Source organism: Salvelinus alpinus, chromosome 28, assembly GCF_045679555.1.
Source record: "Salvelinus alpinus chromosome 28, SLU_Salpinus.1, whole genome shotgun sequence".
NCBI lineage: Eukaryota > Metazoa > Chordata > Actinopteri > Salmoniformes > Salmonidae > Salvelinus > Salvelinus alpinus.
Window position 1 is genome coordinate 26,927,544 of NC_092113.1, and position 19,363 is coordinate 26,946,906.

The 19,363-nt window shown below is 42.0% G+C and overlaps 2 protein-coding genes across 4 annotated transcripts in view; one reads left to right on the top strand and one right to left on the bottom strand.

Moving 5' to 3' along the window:
• Positions 1-19,363, top strand: part of LOC139557566 (uncharacterized) — a 182,432-nt gene that overhangs the window by 95,408 nt on the left and 67,661 nt on the right. The gene's annotated exons all lie outside the window — the stretch shown is intronic.
• Positions 452-18,332, bottom strand: LOC139557563 (PAN2-PAN3 deadenylation complex catalytic subunit PAN2-like). 3 transcript variants are annotated; one of them, XM_071372546.1, is made up of 25 exons: positions 18,205-18,332; positions 17,393-17,693; positions 16,579-16,748; positions 15,707-15,827; positions 15,490-15,567; positions 15,093-15,363; positions 14,646-14,991; positions 14,315-14,411; positions 14,080-14,202; positions 13,793-13,912; positions 13,520-13,648; positions 13,055-13,254; positions 12,189-12,337; positions 11,978-12,084; positions 11,787-11,885; positions 11,181-11,266; positions 10,737-10,878; positions 10,407-10,544; positions 6,234-6,293; positions 6,026-6,116; positions 5,582-5,739; positions 2,149-2,292; positions 1,791-1,970; positions 1,386-1,479; positions 452-1,257 (listed from the first exon to the last, which is right to left on the bottom strand). In XM_071372546.1, exons 2-25 carry the CDS (start codon positions 17,678-17,680, stop codon positions 1,031-1,033), a joined length of 3,618 nt encoding a protein of 1,205 aa, XP_071228647.1. In that variant the 5' UTR covers positions 17,681-17,693; positions 18,205-18,332; the 3' UTR covers positions 452-1,030. The 3 variants fall into 3 exon arrangements, 2 of the variants coding, with proteins under 2 accessions (XP_071228647.1, XP_071228648.1); XR_011671426.1 differs by lacking the exons at positions 452-1,257; positions 1,386-1,479; positions 1,791-1,970; positions 2,149-2,292 and adding exons at positions 4,968-5,090; positions 5,361-5,449; XM_071372547.1 differs by lacking the exons at positions 452-1,257; positions 1,386-1,479; positions 1,791-1,970; positions 2,149-2,292 and adding an exon at positions 4,991-5,449.

The window sequence follows — 19,363 nt, forward strand, 5'->3', positions numbered from 1 at the left end:
CACTTCAATATATGGGATAATTATCCCTCAAAGTGAAACATGGGTTACCCCGCCTCTGTTTTGGTAAAAAGCAATGGGTCTGGAGAAATGTAACCCCTCTCAAATTCAGACAGGGCTGTGGATGCAAGGACTCATCAATGATATCAAAATCATCGTTTTAACCATGTTTTGAGGCTATATAGTGTTTGTTTACATTTCACATTGTTTAAAAACATTGGTGTCAAACACCCTTATATTTTTGGTTCTGCTGGGGTATGACAGTTGAAATAAGTTCATGAAGCATATTTATATTCATATTTATAAGTTATATTCTTCAAGAATCAATGGGTATATATCATTAATGTATAAGTGGATGTAGCAACTGAGGATTCTAGCTTTTAAGCTAAATGTCCATCTCCCACTTTATCATAAAATGTGAATTTGGAAGAAAATATAAATATACAATTCAGTGTACTGTATTAAGCTTTTATTTTTAAATAACTATAAAAAGTTTATCACAATTTTAACATTATTTGCCCATGTAAGCAGCATAATGTACAGCATAATGACGAACACTCTTTACAAACCTAAAGAAAAATACTAAATGAAAGTAGAAATTGTTTTGACTTCTGTTTTGGAGAAGATCAAAACTGTTCAGTTCTTTTTCAAATAATGTAAATGGCTGAGTCAAATCAGGGTACTGTACAGGCAAGCAAGATTATGTGGAAAGTTGGGACACTGACACAACCACTTTCAGCATTCTGCTCTTGTCGATAACTTGTCCAGTTTCATACTTTATGGGAGTCAATACCTTGTGAGTACTGGTTTTAACAATAAAAAATAAAAGGCTGATTGAAATGATTAAACACCATGATTAAATCAGTTTGGCAGGAATGTCTTCAGGCTCTCTTCACAGACCCTTCACTGAGGGGAAGACTGTACTGAGGGGACTACATTCAATCAACGCGGATTGATAGATCCCGTATACTGCTAATAAAAATAAAGTTTAGTTAGCCCCAATAATATCCAGATCCCACCAACATTACACCCTCTAATGCAATGCCAGTTTCATACTTTTTGGGCTACCTTGACCATCTCCTGTGTCACAGTCAGGGACTTTCCAGTCTAGCTTGCGGCCTTTCTCATAGAGTCCCTTCAGAACTTTGCGGACTTCGTCGTTCCCTCCTCCACGACTCAGTTCCAGGTACTTCCTGTACAGAGCAAGGGCAGTCCGTGCGTCCTCAATACTGTCATGGGTCTCACCTTGGATGTTAAGGTCTGGAGAAGCAAGTAGAAGTTTGCCATTTCACACAATTTGGTTGTTACATGGATTAATTTGGAAAATGTCAGACTAAGTGGTAATTTCTATATGACCAAAACAGTGGTTGAGGAGTATAAGCTCTTACCCAGAAAGTACCAGGCGAGGAAGCGCAGAGAGATCATCCTCTTACGAGGCATATGGAACAGATAGACTGTGTCAACTACCTGATCCTTCAGCACCTGAGCAATGTACATCAAAACAGAGATGAGCTCCCACACTCCCTCCATTGAAATGACCCCGTCTACTGTTAATCTAGCTAACCTATAGGGCTGATTTCCTGGACACATATATGGACACATATTAGTCCTAGACTAAACAGCCATTTTTCAAAGCAGATTCCCCATTGAGCATGCTTTTAGTCCAGGACTAGGCTTGATCTGTCTCCGGGAAACCGGCCCATAATCTTTACTAAAACTGCAGCCAGGGGTATAGAAACACAGGTAAAATTGGGTCCATTTAAAAATCAGGTAAATTAAGTATACAAACTTACCAGCAAATTTATAACCCGGAAGTCCTTCTGTAAACCATGGCCAACAAAGCGCACTCCGGTGTCAATGAGGAAGCGCAGCTTCAGGTATGTTGACTTCAGAGTGGTCAAGTGCTTAGAGGAAATCTTAGCATCCAGGTCCCCTGGTTTGATGCCTGAGTACTGGGTCAGATAGTCCACCACCTGCACCAGCAAAACAGTGAGGAAGAATAAACTTTAAGAACTAAGATTAGTTAAATCTAGGTCGCTTTGTTAGGAAGCTGTCACATCAGATTTTACTGCATAGCAATAATTATCTGGACATCCATCCATCCTGTTAAAGTAGTCATTATTATTGCCAGGGCGAGAGGGGCTGCATTACCTGCTCCTGAGTAGAGATGTAGTCATCGATGAACGGTACTCCCTCGTTGGGACCCTGACCACGCACGCAGGTGATCCGTGCCACAGACATCTGACTAGGCTTAATGGTGGACTTGGTGCCGTCGCTGCGTAGCTCTGCCTCCTCCTATATAAAGACAGTATCCGGTCCATAAGGGGGAATTTAAAGAGTGGATCTCCAAGCAGAGCTCCCTGATGTATCACTGTTGTTAATTATTATCCTCATTGCTATGCTGCCCCTATTATACACCTAATACACCAAACTGATCCCGGATCTGTACCTAAAGGAACCTTCTACCCAGATACATTGTTGACCTAGCATACTCTGACTTACAGTACATTCTGAAAATATTCAGACCCCTTGACATTTTCCACATTGTTACGTTACAACCTTATTCTAAAACGTATAAAATCAATTCCTAATGTATCTACAGACAATACCCCATAATGACAAAGCGAAAACAGGGTTTTATACATTTTTGCAAATATATTTTTATTTTACAGAAATACCTTATTTTCATAACTATTCAGACCCTTTGCTACCTGTGGTACATTCAATTGATTCGACATGATTTGGAAAGGCACAAACCTGTCTATATAAGGTCCCACAGTTGACAGTGCATGGCAGAGCAAAAACCAAGCCATGAGGACAAAGGAATTGTTCGTAGAGCTCTAAGACAGGAGTGTTTTCAAGGCACAGATCTGGGGAGGGGTACAAAGGGGCAGCATTGAAGGTCCCCAAGAACACAGTGGCCTCAAACTTTCTTAAATGGAAGAAGTCTGCAACCACCATGACTCGCCCAGCCAAACTGAACAATCGGTGGAGAAGGGCCTTGGTCAGGGAGGTGACCAAGAACCCGATGGTCATTCTGACAGAGCTCCTGAGCTCCTCTGTGTAGATGAGAGAACAACCATCTCTGCAGCACTCCACCAATCAGGCCTTTATGGTAGTGTCCAGACGGAAGCCCCTCAGTAAAAGGCACATGACAGCCCGCTTGGAGTTTGCCAAAAGGCACCTAAAGGACTCTCAGACCATGAGAAACAAGATTCTCTGGTCTGATGAAACCAAGATTGAACTCTTTGGCCTGAATGCCAAGCGTCACGTCTGGAGGAAACCTGGCACCATCGCTACAGTGAAGCATGATGGTGGCAGCATCATGCTGTGGGGATGTTTTTCAGCGGCAGGGACTGGGAGACTAGTCAGGATCGAGGGAAAGATGAAGTCTCTGAATATCCTTGAGCAGGGGTTCTTAAACCTTTTGACAGTGCAACACTGAGGTGATGCTCAGCATTGACACTGTTTCTGTACTTGAGAACCCTGACTTGCATAGGTATGTGGTGCCAAACTGGATCTGAACATCTACTGCTTTCTCAGTCAGGCAGGAGACTGCTTCCTGCTGAAGATGAGCAACCCAGAACTGTGTTCGTCTCAAAAAGCATCTTGCTTCAATCAGTTTATTCCAGTTCAGAATAAAACGTATTACTTGCAACAGTTCCAACCTAAACTTGTTTTAAACAATCATTTCTACAGTAAAATGTACAGTAGGCCTGAATTTTCCATCTTCATCTGTACTGTTTCTTATCAGTAGCTAGTTAGCTTGCTTTGGCTAACGTTAGTTATTAGCTGTGTAACGTTACAAGGCCTGGGGATTGTTTGAAAGATAAACTCACATCTACTACAATGAGAGATAGTACTCCATTATTTCTGTTTATCATCACCTGTTATAAAATTACAACAATGCCTTTTAGTTGACTTACTTTTCCACTTTCGAAGCACTGTTTCTTAAAGCATTCTGCCCTGTTCTGAAATAATTCCCTGGGTTAACCGTCATGTTTTGCCTGGATGTTTGGTCAGGACGTGTTGTTTTATTAATTTGTTTGTTTTGAGATACTCATTACTAAGCACTTCCCCACACAAACACATTGTGGGCGCTCCTCGTTATTTCTCAAAGTTTGTATGAAAGAGACAAAAAAGTAATCACTGTATATGCGTTTCATGACAATTGAGCTCAGTCAGAACCTGACAGAGCTTGAAAGGATCTGCAGAGAAAAATGGGAGAAACTCCCCAACTACAGTTGTGCCAAGCTTGTAGCATCATACCCAAGAAATCTCGAGGCTGTAATCGCTGCCAAAGGTGCTTCAACAAAGTACTGAGTAAAGGGTCTGAATACTTATGTAAATGTGATATTTCAGTTTTGTATTTTTAATACATTTGCAAAAAATTCTACAAACCTGTTTTTGATCTGTCATCATGGGGTATTGTGTGTAGATTGATGAGGGAAAAAACGAGGGATGCACCGATATTACATTTTTGGCCGATACCGACATCCAATATTTTCCTTGCCAAAAAAACGATAACGATAACCGATATTTAAAAAAAAATTCAGCCTTTTAAGCATTCTAATACAGTTAAATAGTTAACACACACACACTTGGACGCAGCGGTCTAAGGCACTGCATCTCAGTGCAAGAGGCATCACTACAGTCCCTGGTTCAAATCTAGGCTGTATCACATCCGGCCGTGATTGGGAGTCCCATAGTGCGGCACACAATTGGCCCAGCGTCGTCCGGGTTTGGCCGGGGTAGGCCGTCATTGTAAATAAGAATTTGTTCTTAACTGACTTGCCCAGTTAAATAAAGGTTACACACACAAACACGCCACACTGACCAAAGAGTAATTTTGTTGGCATTTACGTATGTCCCCATTACCAGTAAAACATAATCAAAACCTATTTCTTTCACTTACTTGCTGTGCTGTTTCGTTGTTCATTTGTTCAGTCGTTTCATTCTCAACCAGGATTTCATCATACATGTCAAGCAGTGAAGTTTCAGCTCTGTCTGTCCGTGGCCTCTTCCTCAGTGACCACTGTCACTGTGTCCGTTTCCATCTTGTCCAGCCGTGTATGTAATATTTCAAGGAAAATCTGAAAAATAGTGTGTACCGGGGCTCGACCAGTCGGCGAAAGCCAACATCATCCATGACAGAAGATGGTTGATTGTCAAGAGCAATGAATTCCATTATCTTGGCGTTAAAGGTTTTCACCTTTGAGTTGTCTCGCTGAAATTTTCTTACTCTTTCAAATGACTGCTCGACTTGAACTTGTTTAGTTCTTGGAAGTGTGTGCTTAGTATTTTTCTGCTTTTGTTCTGTGTAGCGCTGTATTTTTCGTGGCGTCGTTACGTCATCTACTTACATTATATAGGTATGCACGTCAGCTTTGATGTTGGCATTTTTAGCTAATATCGTCCGATTCCGATATGCTCACCAATATATCGTGCATCCCTAAAAAAAACGATTTAATCTGTTTTAGAGTAAGGCTGTAACATAACTAAATGTGGAAAAAGTCAAGGGGCCTGAATACTTTCCGAATGCACTGTATACTCTAAACCTAGCAATCACACCTGCCAGACTGACCTGGTTGAGGGTGACAAACTCAGCGTCCAGTCCCACGAGGTCTCCGGCCTGGGGCATCTCACTGACCATGAGGGGGATGAACGTGGCGTGGCTCTTCCTCTGCTTCCGCGCCAGCGATGCCTCTGTCAACAGCACACTGGCCTCAATGGGGTTCTTAACTGGGGAAGACAGACGGGCATCAAGTGTCGGGGTGGGCATGTTCTTAAACAGGTAATGAGTGCAGTCATACACAGTACCACAACCATCCCACATCTTCACAGAGGATGTCAAGGTTATGTTGTGGAGTGGCATGCACTAAAGCAAATATCTACTGCTGAAATTACCTTATTTATTTTATATGATTTAAATGTAATCCTGTATGTATAATGCATGGCAATCCACGGTCATGTTGACCCTGATCAGATAAATGAAGAAACTGTAACTGACAATGAGTGGATGGCTTACTGCGTAGGTCGTATTTGGAGTGGTAGTTTCTCTTGGCGTAATACAGGATGGCTGGAAGCTTCCAGTTCACATCAAACTGTGCTGCTTCAGCCTGAGACACATGAACAAAAACAAAATACAAACACATAGTTATATTTGAGGAATTGATAAGAGCTCATTTATTGATAAGATATTTGATATGTTGATTCAGTGAGTCACCAAAGATTACCTTGTCAATTGGCTCAATCAGGAAGTCATTGAATAGATACCACTGCTGATGTGTTACCCCCTTACACCGCAATATCAACAAAAAGAAGTTAGTCAAATAAGATTTTCAAAATATTGTTTTTAGCACTTTTAGCATTTCATTCTCCTTTTTTATTTTAATACAGATAGATTGTGGCTTTTATCAATGTAATTGTCTACATAATTTCCATTGAAATATATTTCCTTCTTTATTATTTTCCCCTAACCCTAGTAAACTAATGCACAACAATACTTATGCTTCCACTTCCAGCTTTTACATACTACATACATTTCATGGACAGTATATTTTACATTAGTTAACTATTGTTTGTTTTTAGTCCCAGCCTTCAGCCAAACTTCAACCCCTCACATCTTATCACTGTAGACTATCCAGTTTTGATTTCTAAAATGTTGAAGTCACAGTTGAAGTGTACCTATGATAAAAAAATGACAGACCTCTACATGCTTTGTAAGTACGAAAACCTGCAAAATCGTCAGTGTATCAAATACTTGTTCTCCCCACTGTATATAATTGGTCTATATATATCTATTGGTTGCAAGAATTTTGTATAATAATTTTAATTAAAACTTGAAATTTTGAATCCGGCGTCGTTTTGTGTATCAGTTCATAAACCATGTGCCATGGAATCGGTACATAAAAAATCTCCTCCCAACTATTTTGCAACCTGTATGGCGCAGCTGTCAATTTTTTGGTCCTTAAATGAAATTTTCTTTAGACAATTTTGGTCTTAAATTCAGGACCAACTGTCAAGTTCCTTACCTTCTCCCCTTTTCACTTATCTCCTCCATTTTTGCAGTAATGCTACGATCAGTTGGTTGTAATTTTGCATAGCGCAGACATTTCCATATATTTTTGTTAACTGCATGTGTGACACAACTCCACAAGTCCTATTTAGGATATCATTTACAAAGATTATACTTTTTTTTGTGTGTGAAATTTTACCCCCTTTTTCTCCACAATTTTGTGATATCCAATTGCGATCCAATTACAATCTTGTCTCATCGCTGCAACTACCCAACGAGCTTGGGAGAGGCGAAGGTCGAGTCATGCGTCCTCCGAAACATGACCCGCCAAGCCGCGCTTCTTAACACCCACACGCTTAACCCGGAAGCCAGCCGCACCAATGTGTCGGAGGAAACACCGTTGAACTGTTGACCGAAGTCATCATGCAGGGGCCTGGCCCGCCACAAGGAATCGCTAGAGCGCGATGAGCCAAATGAAGCCCCCCCGGGCCAAACCCTCCCCGAACCTGGACGACGCTGGACCAATTGTGTGCCACTCGGGAGGCCCCTGATTATACCATTTTTAAACACTTTTTCCAATTTTTATTTAAATTTTTATCAATTAGTATATTTGAGGTTAAACTGAAATTGCAACCAGCTTTCTATAGCTTGTTTTAAAAATAGTGATATTTTGGAGATTATTTCATTTTCAAATAACCGAAAGTGAGAGGTTGTAATCTGAATGAAGGAAAAAAAGCAATTCTTGAACACGGGGTGAGACATCAGATTTAAGTAAAGTTGGATTAAATAGTTTTTTTACTCATCTATCTACACACAATACCCAATAATGACAAAGCAAAAACAGGTTTTTAGAAATTTTTGCAAATGTATATAATTTTTTGATATCTCACTTACATAAATATTCAGACCCTTAACTCAGTACTTTGTTGAAGCACCTTTTGGCAGCGATTACAGCCTCAAGTCTTCTTGGTTATGACGCTACAAGCTTGGCACATCTGTATTTGGGGAGTTTCTCTCTTTCTCACATTGGGGTTATATCCTGCCTGTTTGGCCCTGTCCGGTATCGTCGGACGGGGCCACAGTGTCTCCCGACCCCTCCTGTCTCAGCCTCAAGTATTTATGCTGCAGTAGTTTATGTGTCGGGGGGCCAGGGTCAGTCTGTTATATCTGGACTATTTCTCCTGTCTTATCTGGTGTCCTGTGTGAATTTAAGTATGCTCTCTCTTTTTCTCTCTTTCTTTCATTCTTTCTCTCTCTGAGGACCTGAGACCTAGGACCATGCCTCACAACCTGGCCTGATGACTCCTTGCTGTCCCCAGTCCACCTGGCCATGCTGCTGCTCCAGTTTCAACTGTTCTGCATGTGGCTATGGAAGCCTGACCTGTTCACCGGACATGCTACCTGTCCCAGACCTGCTGTTTTCAACTCTCTAGAGACAGCAGGAGTGGTAGAAATACTCTGAATGATCGGCTATGAAAAGCCAACTGACATTTACTAGTGAGGTGCTGACCTGTCGCACCCTCGACAACCATTGTGATTATTATTATTTGACCCTGCTGGTCATCTATGAACATTTGAACATCTTGGCCATGTTCTGTTATAATCTCCACCCGGCACAGCCAGAAGAGGACTGGCCACCCCTCATAGCCTGGTTCCTCTCTAGGTTTCTTCCTAGGTTCTGGCCTCTCTAGGGAGTTTGTCCTAGCCACCGTGCTTCTACACCTGCATTGCTTGATGTTTGGGGTTTTAGGCTGGGTTTCTGTACAGCACTTTGTGACATCAGCTGATGTAAGAAGGGCTTAACAAATACATTTGATTGATTGATTCTTCTCTGCAGATTCTCTCAAGCTCTGTCAGGTTGGATGGGGAGTGTCACTGCACAGCTATTTTCAGGTCTTTCCAGAGATGTTCGATCGGGTTCAAGTCCGGGCTCTGGCTGGGGCACCCATAGACTTGTACCGAAGCCACTCCTGCGTTGTCTTGGCTATGTGCTTAGGGTCGTTGTCCTGTTGGAAGGTGAACCTTCGCCCCAGTCTGAGGTCCTGAGCACTCTGGAGCAGGTTTTTATCAAGGATCTCTATGTACCTTGCTCTGTTAATCTTTCCCTCGATCCTGAGTAGTGTCCCAGTCACTGCCTCTGAAAAACATCCCCAAAGCATGATGCTGCCAACACAATGCTTCACCGTAGAGATGGTGCCATATTTCCTCCAGATGTGACACTTGGTATTCAGGCCAAAGAGTTCAATCTTGGTTTCATCAGACCAGAGAATCTTGTTTCTCATGGTCTGAAAGTCTTTAGATGCCTTTTGGCAAACTTCAAGCGGGCTGTCATATGCCTTTTAATGAGGAGTGGCTTCCGTCTGGCCACTCTACCATATAGGCCTGATTGGTGGAGTGCTGCATAGATGGTTGTCCTTCTGGAAGGTTCTCTCATCTCCATAGAGGAACTCTGCAGCTCTGTCAGAGTGACCATCAGGTTCTTGGTTAACTCCTTGACCAAGGCCATTCTCCCCCGATTGCCCAGTTTGGCCGGACGGCCAGCTCTAGGAAGAGTCTTGGTGGTTCCAAACTTCTTCCATTTAAGAATGATGGAGGCCACTGTGTTTTTGGGGACCTTCAATGCTGCAGAAATGTTTTCATACCCTTCACCAGATCTGTGCTTTGACACAATCCTGTCTCGGTGCTCTACGGGCAATTCCTTCGACCTCATGGCTTGGTTGTTGTTTTTTTCAACTGTGGGACCTTATAAAGACAGGTGTGTGCCTTTCCAAATCATGTCCAATCCATTGAATTTACCACAGCTGTACTCTAATCAAGTTGTAGAAACATCTCAAGGATAATCAATGGAAACAGGATGCAGCTGAGCTCAATTTTGAGTCTCATAGCAAAGGTTCTGAATACTTATGTAAATATGGTATTTCTGTTTTTCTAAAAACCTGTTTTCACTTTCTCATTATGGGGTATTGTGTGTAGATTGATGAGGATTTCTTTTTTGAATCAATTTTAGAATAAGGCTGTAACATAGCAAAATGTAGAAAAAGTCAAGGGGTCTGAATACTTTCCGAACGCACTGTATTCATTATATAAATAGGCCCGTTTTAATTTTGTCTGGCTTGCCGTTCCAAATAAAGTGGAATATGTTTTGCTCATTTCATTTAAAAAACAAGTCGTTAGGTATAGGCAGGCCCATAAGTAAATGGGCAAACTGGGATATGACTAAAGAATTAACCAGGGTGATTTCTCCACAAATGGACAGGTGTTGTCCTTTCCATGGTAGCAAAATCTTATCTAATTTGGCTAACTTTCGATTCAAATGTATTGTAGTGAGATTATTTCTTTCTTTCCGTTGATGTTCTTACTTTGTCTATAATAGATCTATCCATCCACTCACCTCTTTTCTGATGTGATATGTCTCTCCCACTTTGATGTGTGCTACCAAGTTGCCTCCGGTGCGAGCGTCCAGTACATGAGGAACAGTAACCACCAAGTCATAGAGAGACGCTCCTTCAGCCTCCTCAGTGGAGCTCAGCTAAAATATTGATAAAAGTGTTGTCATTTCAACAACAGACATACTAATACAGATCATTCAATCAAACTATGAAACCAGTACGGCAAAACAAAAACAAAGAGCAAAATGGAAAAATCATGGAAGTCTTGAAAAATGTTTTAGTGAGTGAGCCTGTGAATGTGAAGTAGTTATTGGCCCTTCTGTGTCTTTCACCTCCTCTCCCTCTGGCCAGCTGCTCATCTCCAGGCCCTGGCTTTTGCTGATGGACATCTTCAGAGTGAGAGGGATCCAGATGTGACGTAGATCCTCCACTCTGGTGTCAAAGGTCAGGCCCTCCGTATTGACCAGCTCCTCCCTAAACAACATGAAGGTCGTCAAAAATGCAATGAGAAAAATTTGAATTTCAGTTTACTTCCTGAATTGTCTTTACATTTACATGACATTTTAGACATTTAGCAGATGCTCTTATCCAGAGCAACTTACAGGAGCAATTCGGGTTAAATGCCCTGCTCAAGGGCACATTGACAGATGTTTCACTTAGTCGCCCATAGACATAGAATAGGCTAACCCGATGCAGGGTAATATTTCAAAAACCAAAATGTCAGCTCATTTTTTTAACAAGCTTTCCCATCAATATATATATTTTATCATCCTTACTCTAAGCACCACTCATGTGGTTGTGGAGGTTCTTTGGGCTTAGGGGGTTCCATTTCCTCTTTCTTCTTGGCCTTGATGAAAGCATACTGTGGAGAGAGGAACAGGTTGATTCATTCTAATAACTTTGTACCAAAATATTATTGACACTGGAAACACAACAAACTTCATTGGGATAAGAGTTCTAATTGAAGTACTAAATATCTAATGTGCTAATATAGCTAATATCTAAACCAAATAGATGGCCATCATGTAATTGTAAATATCAATAGCAGTCTGCATTCAGCATTTCAAGAGCTTGAGATTAGAAAGTTACATCTGCAAAAAGATGATTTGGAGATAATTGGCTTTAATAAAGTTCTGAACCCTCATTGATTTCAATGGTGTCAGCAATTTTTATCTTGTATTCTTTTGAACTTAACAACATTAATTGGATTTAGAGTACTATATAGATAGAAAACGTTGAACAGTACAAGGCTATGTCAATAACTCAATTATGACAAAAATGCAGATAGAACCAAGCTCTCAATTTGCCATTGTAGGAGGAAATACTCAAGTGGTCGAATTGACTGATCATGAGTTTGATTTGGATTGGAATTTGGGGCTTACCTCTGCCTGAGCCTTCCAGAACTCAGCCTCTTTGACACTGTTCACCTCACAGTTAATGACCAGTACATCAGGAAGGCAGCGGATGTTCCGAGTCTGCACCTACAGATAGACAGTTAGAGGGGGATAAAACACATTAAAGAATCGACTCAAACAATAAATAAACAACCCATTTTTAAACAAGGGTCACTTACTGTGGGCTGGTACTTTTCACAGTTCTCACACCACGCCTGCGTACTCTGCTCCAGACATATACTCTTCTTCAGGATCTCAGCAAAGTCGTACTCCTTTATCGTCTTATCTAACAGAATAGGATTTAAAACACCAATATATGATCAATAAATACAAATAACATTGATACTAGTCAAATGTTGGCAGAGTAAAGATAATTTGGGGAAAACTTACCAAGTGAGTTCTGCTCAGGGTAGTGCATGGTGAAGAGCAAGGTGAGAGAGGAGCGTACTGTCTCCTTTCCACAGCGACACAGGCTGCTGTTCTCAACCTCACACCCAAACTGCCTTCCAATCACAGACTCTCCTGAGGAGCCCAGAACACTGTAACAAATAAAGCATCAAAAGGAGAAAAAGCGGGCCTCCAGAGTGGTGCAGTGGTCTAAGGCACTGGATCGTAGTGCTAGCTGTGCCACTAGAGATCCTGGTTCGAGTCCAGGCTCTGTCGCAGCCGGCCGCGACCGGGAGACCCATGGAGCGACGCACAATTGGCCCAGCGTCGTCCGGGTTAGGCCGGCAGGGATGTTCTTGTCCCATCGCGCATTAGCGACTCCTGTGGCGGGCCGGGAGCAATGCATGCTGACACGGTTGCCAGGTGTACGTTGTTTCCTCCGACACATTGGTGCGGCTGGCTTCCGAGTTAAGCGGGCATTGTGTCAAGAAGCAGTGCGGCTTGGCTTGGTTGTGTTTCGGAGGACGCACGGCTCTCGACCTTCGCCTCTCCCGAGTCCGTACGGGAGTTGCAGCGATGGGACAAGACTGTAACTACCAATTGGGGAGAAAAAAGGGTAAAAAATAAAAATACAGAAATTAAGAGAAAAATAATGAAGCCAAAGTCATCACTAAACACACCAGATGCTCTAGTATACACTAAAGAAATATTTAGTTATCCACAAGCTGATTTAATTCCTATCATTGATAGTGTAATAAACGCAAATCATTTTAAAGAATATCTGTTAGTTTTTTGATTGCTTGGGCGTAAAAACGTTAAAACAAAAGTTCAAATGTGCAGTAAAAATGTGTGCAAATTATCAGTGTCACCTGCTGCTGGCTCCTCGGTAGGCCTGTGGCCCCTCCTGCTCCTGGGTCTCCTGGTGGAGCTGGGTGAGGATGAAGCGGTTCCAGCTCTGGATGAGACGGCCCAACCTGGCCTTCCCCGTCTGCTCATCAGAGTCAGCCAGGATCAGACCCAGGGCAGACGCCTCCGGGATAGTTCGGAAAGCTCTGAGGAAATTACTGGCCTGTGAGAGGAGACAGTGGTTGCAATGAGTGAATGGCAATGGGAGTAGGCAGCAGGACGGTTTAATTATGGTCAGTCAGTTCAGTGCATACATACACATTATTACAGTGGTCTATTACCACTCTATTACAACTCCATCAAACTGTCTTTATTTTGAAAAAATAAAGTGCTTTAGTGCTCTATCATGCAAAGAATATGTTATTTTGTAGGGATAGAAAGATAGGCCATAGGACAGAGTGAGATGTGTCATGGCTATTGGTGACTACCTGACAGGGGTCTCCTCGTGACAGATCTAGCATGTGGAAGAGGAAGCCCAGCTCACACGCCAGACAGAACTCCTTCTGACACAGGTGGTTCTGGACCAGGCAGCGGATTGGCTCCAGGAAATACAACACCTAACCAATCAGACACACAGGGGGAAAATACTCACTGTTATTTGTAAATGGGAACAAATAATGAAATAATATACGAATAAACATGGATAAATCAACCGTATATTTACGCTATATAAATGAACGCCACACATTTCCGATTCTCACCTGGATCATACAGTTACAGTAAGCATTGGGAATGTGAGGTTCCAGGCCAGCAAACAGGGTCCTGTTGTAATGTTTGAAGTCAAAGTCTTCCAGCCCAAGTTTGGAGTATTTGATGGTGACCTGATGGGCACAAAACAATCAAAGATGTAAGCTCTTATCATTGACACAACAAGCTAATCTCAAAACCACATTGATAACACAAATCCCACATAACACAAATCCCATACTGTTGAACCACACATTTCACATTTACAAGTAGATAACAATGTAATAAGTAAGGGACACACCTTCCTGTATTTTTTGGGCACCATGTAGAGGTGTGGTTCTTCATCTCGACCAATAGGAGACTCAGGAACCCCCTGATTGTAGTTGTCAAAGTCCAGCTCCACCTCCTTGATCTTGTAAGGAACCTGAAACACAGCAAACAGGAGAGGATGTTTATACAAGCCAAGCATAGTTCAGAACCCAACTCTTTCTGAGAAACTGAATTTGAGACACGGAATTTGTGGATGATTGACGTACCTGGTTCCGGGGACGGGTTTGAGGATTGGGGGCGTAACCAATGAACCCGACAGTCTTCATCGTACGCAGGATCTCTGGGTCCACTGGGGGTGCTCGTCTGGAAAGAAAAAATGTGAGAAATATTTTGATACTTACTTTAACTTAGTCATCCTTCGGGCACAAGACATCTATCAAAAGCCAGAGAGCACTGCCCTCCTTGTGAAGGGACATTTTGAAGAGAGGTTGGTGTTACCCCAACTCAAGAAGCAGTGAATTCACCACATAGCCTACTTCAGCAGATCAAAGTCCCCAAAAGGTCACAAAACTTGTCTTAAAACAATGTGTTACCTACCTAGGGCTGGGAGTGGCCTGTGTGGTGACCCAGTCTGACAGTAGTGGCTCTGAGCTGGTAAAGGGCATGGGGATGAGGGACAAGGGCAACAGGTCATGGCTCCAGTCCAGCTGAGGCAAGGAGTCCACCAGACAGGGCAGAGCAAATTCGGTCTCCCGTGAATAACCGTTGTAGGAGACCTCTGGGGCGTCTGACCAAAGGTGCACACCTCCCCCAGAGTCCCCAAAGGCCAAAGCCTGCTTGCTGGAGGACACGTCGAAGCTCATGAGCAACTGGCCAACGGTGTTGACATGGAAGACATCAGCCAGGTTGGCTAGCCCAGTGGGTTCACAGAATTGACACTGTCCTGGGGATGGAGGGAAAAGAAAGTCAGTCTTATTTTCTGCATTCTCTGATAAATACAGCTAGCAGGCTGCACAACAAACACATTCTCCATTTGATCAATACCGGTCTGTGAGATGATGGCCAGGCGTGCCGTGTACGTAGGGATGAAGCGCAAGAAGAGGGGGTCCACGTGCACCTGGAGTGGTGTCACAGCGCGCATCATGCGCAGGTCAAACACCATGAGGAAGCGGTCACACGCTAGTTCGTTCATTCCTCGACTGGAGAACCCACACGCAGCCAGGAGGTTGCCATGGACATCAAAGTCTGACAGGCTACCGGAGAAGGCATCAAACTCATGTTCTAGCTTGAAGGTGCGCAGGTCACAAAGCGACACCTGGTTGTGTGGAAGGCAAGAAGGTGAGATATATACGAATGGTTAAGGATGTAAAAAATATAACTAGTAACATCTTCCAAACACTGAGAAACATGAGTGGCCTTGGGCCTCTCTTGTTGTCCTTACCTTCCCAGATGTGTTCCCACAGAATAAGAAACGATTGGACTGCCGCATGATAGCTACCCCTGGAGCCTCGACCGTAAACTAGGCATAGGAAGGAAAGATCACAATATGTACAATTATTTACCTATTGAATCACTTATTTTTAAGAGCCTATAGGCCAAAAATGTATTGCATCCTTAGAGTTAGGCCTATATTTTCACATGCTGGTGTCATGCAATACCTTTTGTGTCTGCTGCACAGTATTAAGGTCAAATTCAAGCACATAATTCTGTAGTCCACCCATGAGCATTGCGTTGTTTTCTGTCATAAGCAGACTATGCATGTCAGCTCCCTCCTCCATTCTAAAATACACACATGAATTCATTATGACAATTACATTATACTGTACAGTATTCAAGATGCACATTCAAACTGATTTGAAACTATAACATGTTTCAACTAAATGTTGATTTTTGTAAGCATCCTTTCAGCACTCACCTTTGAACCTAAGTTAACATGGGTGTATGGTTTGCATAAAACATTTAAAAGAAATGTTCCCCAACTAAAAAAACACTCAAACTGGACCATTTTATCTCCATCTCTTCATTCAAAGACTCAATCATGGACACTCTTACTGCCAGCTGTGGCGACTTTGAGTGATGTATTGTTGTCTCTACCCTCTTGCCCTTTGTGCTGTTGTCTGTGCACAATAATGTTTGTACCATGTTTTGTGCTGCTACCAATTTTTTTTTTAACCTTTATTTAACTAGGCAAGTCAGTTAAGAACAAAATCTTTTTTTCAATGACGGCCTAGGAACAGTGGGTTAACTGCCTTGTTCAGGGGCAGAACGACAGATTGTTTTACCTTGTCAGCTCGGGGATTCGATCTTGCAACCTTTCTTGTCGTGATGTGTGTTTTGTCCTATTTTTTATTTTATTTATTTTATCCCAGCCCCTGTCCCGCAGGAGGCCTTTTGCCTTCTGGTAGGCCATCATTGTAAATAAGAATTTGTTCTTAACTGACTGGCCAAGTTAAATAAAGCTTAAATAAAAAGATAAATAAATCAGTAAGAAAACCACAATAATGTGAATTATCATTTGAATTCAACTCACAGGTAGTCGAACATGACAAGGCCTCCACGAGTTTGGCACTTGAGATTACTCTTAGAGAGAAACAGAACCCCCGTCTCCATGCTCTGAATCTGACGAATATCATCAGTTGAGTGCGCCTGGAAAGAAGAGTAGCGACCCATTGTGGGACCAAAGAAGGACATTCCATGCCCCTATGGAAAAAGAGAGTGGGGAAACAAGTCTGTATGGTAGAAAATTTTTGCTGAATAGCCCATATTGCAAATGTACACAAAAAGTGGCAGCTGAAACCAAACAAACATTTGTGGACGCACTTCATGTTCCAAGTACCAGTTGATGGATTCTGGGTTCTGACTCCTAAAACTTCAAATAGGGTTAATTATCAGGTATCCTATTGAAATATTGAGTGCTATGGTATAGAGAGGGTTTATACCAGAAGTTAATGGTTATCTGTAGGAGGAAGGTATATGGTGGGTGCAATTAAGTTTGGAATGTGCTGAGTACAGGGAAAATGATCACTTGTGGCAGCACTGATAAGAGGAGTGAGCACTTTGGGGCAGAGGTCAAGTCAGATGAAGTGGGGAAGAACAGGTATCACTAAGGTTCTGTCTAGCAACAGAGATGCATTGGCTGTTCAGATGTGTAGGAGACTCAGCATAGGAGAAAGGGTTAAATATCAGTGCTTGTGTGAATATGTCTTTTGTTGGTTCAGCTGTTCGATCCTTTGGGAAGAATAAACTTGGTTTAAGCTTTCATAGTGTCTGTCGAGTTCTTACTTTGATAATTAGAACCTAACACAGTAATACCCTATATTCTGGCATAATAATTTGTCTCTTACCCTGTGGTTCCCCATCCAGAGCAGCTCCTCTTGCAGGTCAAAGTGAGTTGCTGTGACAGGAACGCCCACTTCTGCATGCACACTGTGGAGTTCTGAGAACATCCCTTCCATCATGTGCACAGACTCGGGTACGGCCACGGTAAGACCATCTGGATTGAGCTCCACACCTTGCAACAAGACAGGATTGAGCCGTGGGTCCATTGAGGGCTCCATACCTGGCTCTAGACTCCCATGGAGGGCGGGTGCGTATTCACCCATCCCTGGGTCCAGACCGTCAAAGTTCATCATGAGGACAGCTGACCTAAAAAATAAAATGGGTGCATGTTGTTCAGGCTTGCATCTTGGCATATATACTAACTGTATGAGCCAGTTAACTATAGGTTATGAATTATCTTTGATAGCATTCTTATTACAACACCAATGGCCTCTTGGTGTTACAGCTAAACTGGCCCTGTCAGCATGCCTGTCGGTCACCTCCTAGCTAACTAGCTAGTTATACCTACACTCACTAAGCATAATAGGTAGGTCGTCAGGGCTATTGTTGTTGGTCTGCTGGATTCGTGAGCTAGGTAACAATATTGCTAGCACTGGATTGCAATAGTACAGTGTTCATTATATTCAAATGCAATGGAAATAGGACAAACTAGTTAGCTAGCTAGCTGTATCGGCCCAGCAAGTGCGGCTTTCAAGCAACTGTTGGCTAGCTAACTAGCTAGTAACCGTTAGTTGCGAGCTACAGCGCTACAACTTGGATACAACTCCTAAGAATCCCATTCTCAAAATCAATGGAAATTAATAAATCAATCGTTTACCAAATGTGTATATGTACACTGTGCCCCAAATAGCTTATCAATATCAAGTGATAATTGTGTTATGTAGACTTCACTGGAGCCATAATTGTTTCATTCATCATAACAACCAAGTACTTCCGGAGCAAATAGTGTAACATTCACGAAATGACAAAGTTCAGAACCAACCCTCAATGTTAAAAGCGTTGCAGAATACATATGCCGGTAGATTGACGGTAAAGTGATAGTTGCCGAGTGTTATTTTTTTTAATTAAAAGTAAATTAATTCACTCTCTCACCTCTTTGCCTGTGCAGTAAGCTTACAGAATTGAATGTTTTATTATAATTTTTGTTGTCAAGCATATGGCTTATGCCTAGGCCAAATCTAGACCTAGTAAAATGTGTATTTTAAACCTGAGTGGGAATCAGAACATATTGTATTGTAATACAGGCCTGATGGCAAGTGTTCGTGTTTTGGGAGTTTAATGTTCAACCAATTTTTAAAAATATTTTTTTGTTTTGATCATGCATATTCATGCATTGGCTTCACCATACAAGTGGAGTTGAATTACTTGACGATCTACATTTTCTTCCCTTCTCTTTCCTTATGAAATAAAAACATGTGCTCTAAAATAATAATGGCATTACTCATTGTGATATTTGTCTGTGTACTTTTCAGTGTAGGCCTAACCCCACTTTTAGTGGTCAACAAAATATTTTTCTCTTAAGAATTTGTTAGAAGCAAGCAGATTGGAAGCCACTACTGTACAAAACACCGTTTGGGTCTTTGCGTGTCAAAATATTATAATAATAAATACACATCAAATGTCAAATAACATTATTTGACGTGTCAAATAAGCTTGTTGACCAATCAGGACCTGAATACGACTGCACGTCGCATTATAATTTAACGCGTTCATACATTTTTTACGTAGTTATTACACATTGATTTCACTATCACTCGTATTTCATATGTCAACACGATGGATCGATAAGTATGCTATGATTCTATGATGCTGGTAAACTTGTCTCGCACACCTAAGGTGCTGGTCCTAAAAAAAGCTAGCTAGCTCATGGATGCAAACAATGTTCTTCCCCAAAAACATAGCAAAATGACATAATCTGTTTCAATAGCTATAGTTAGCTAGCTAACTATATAGCTAGGTGTCATCATCTAATATAA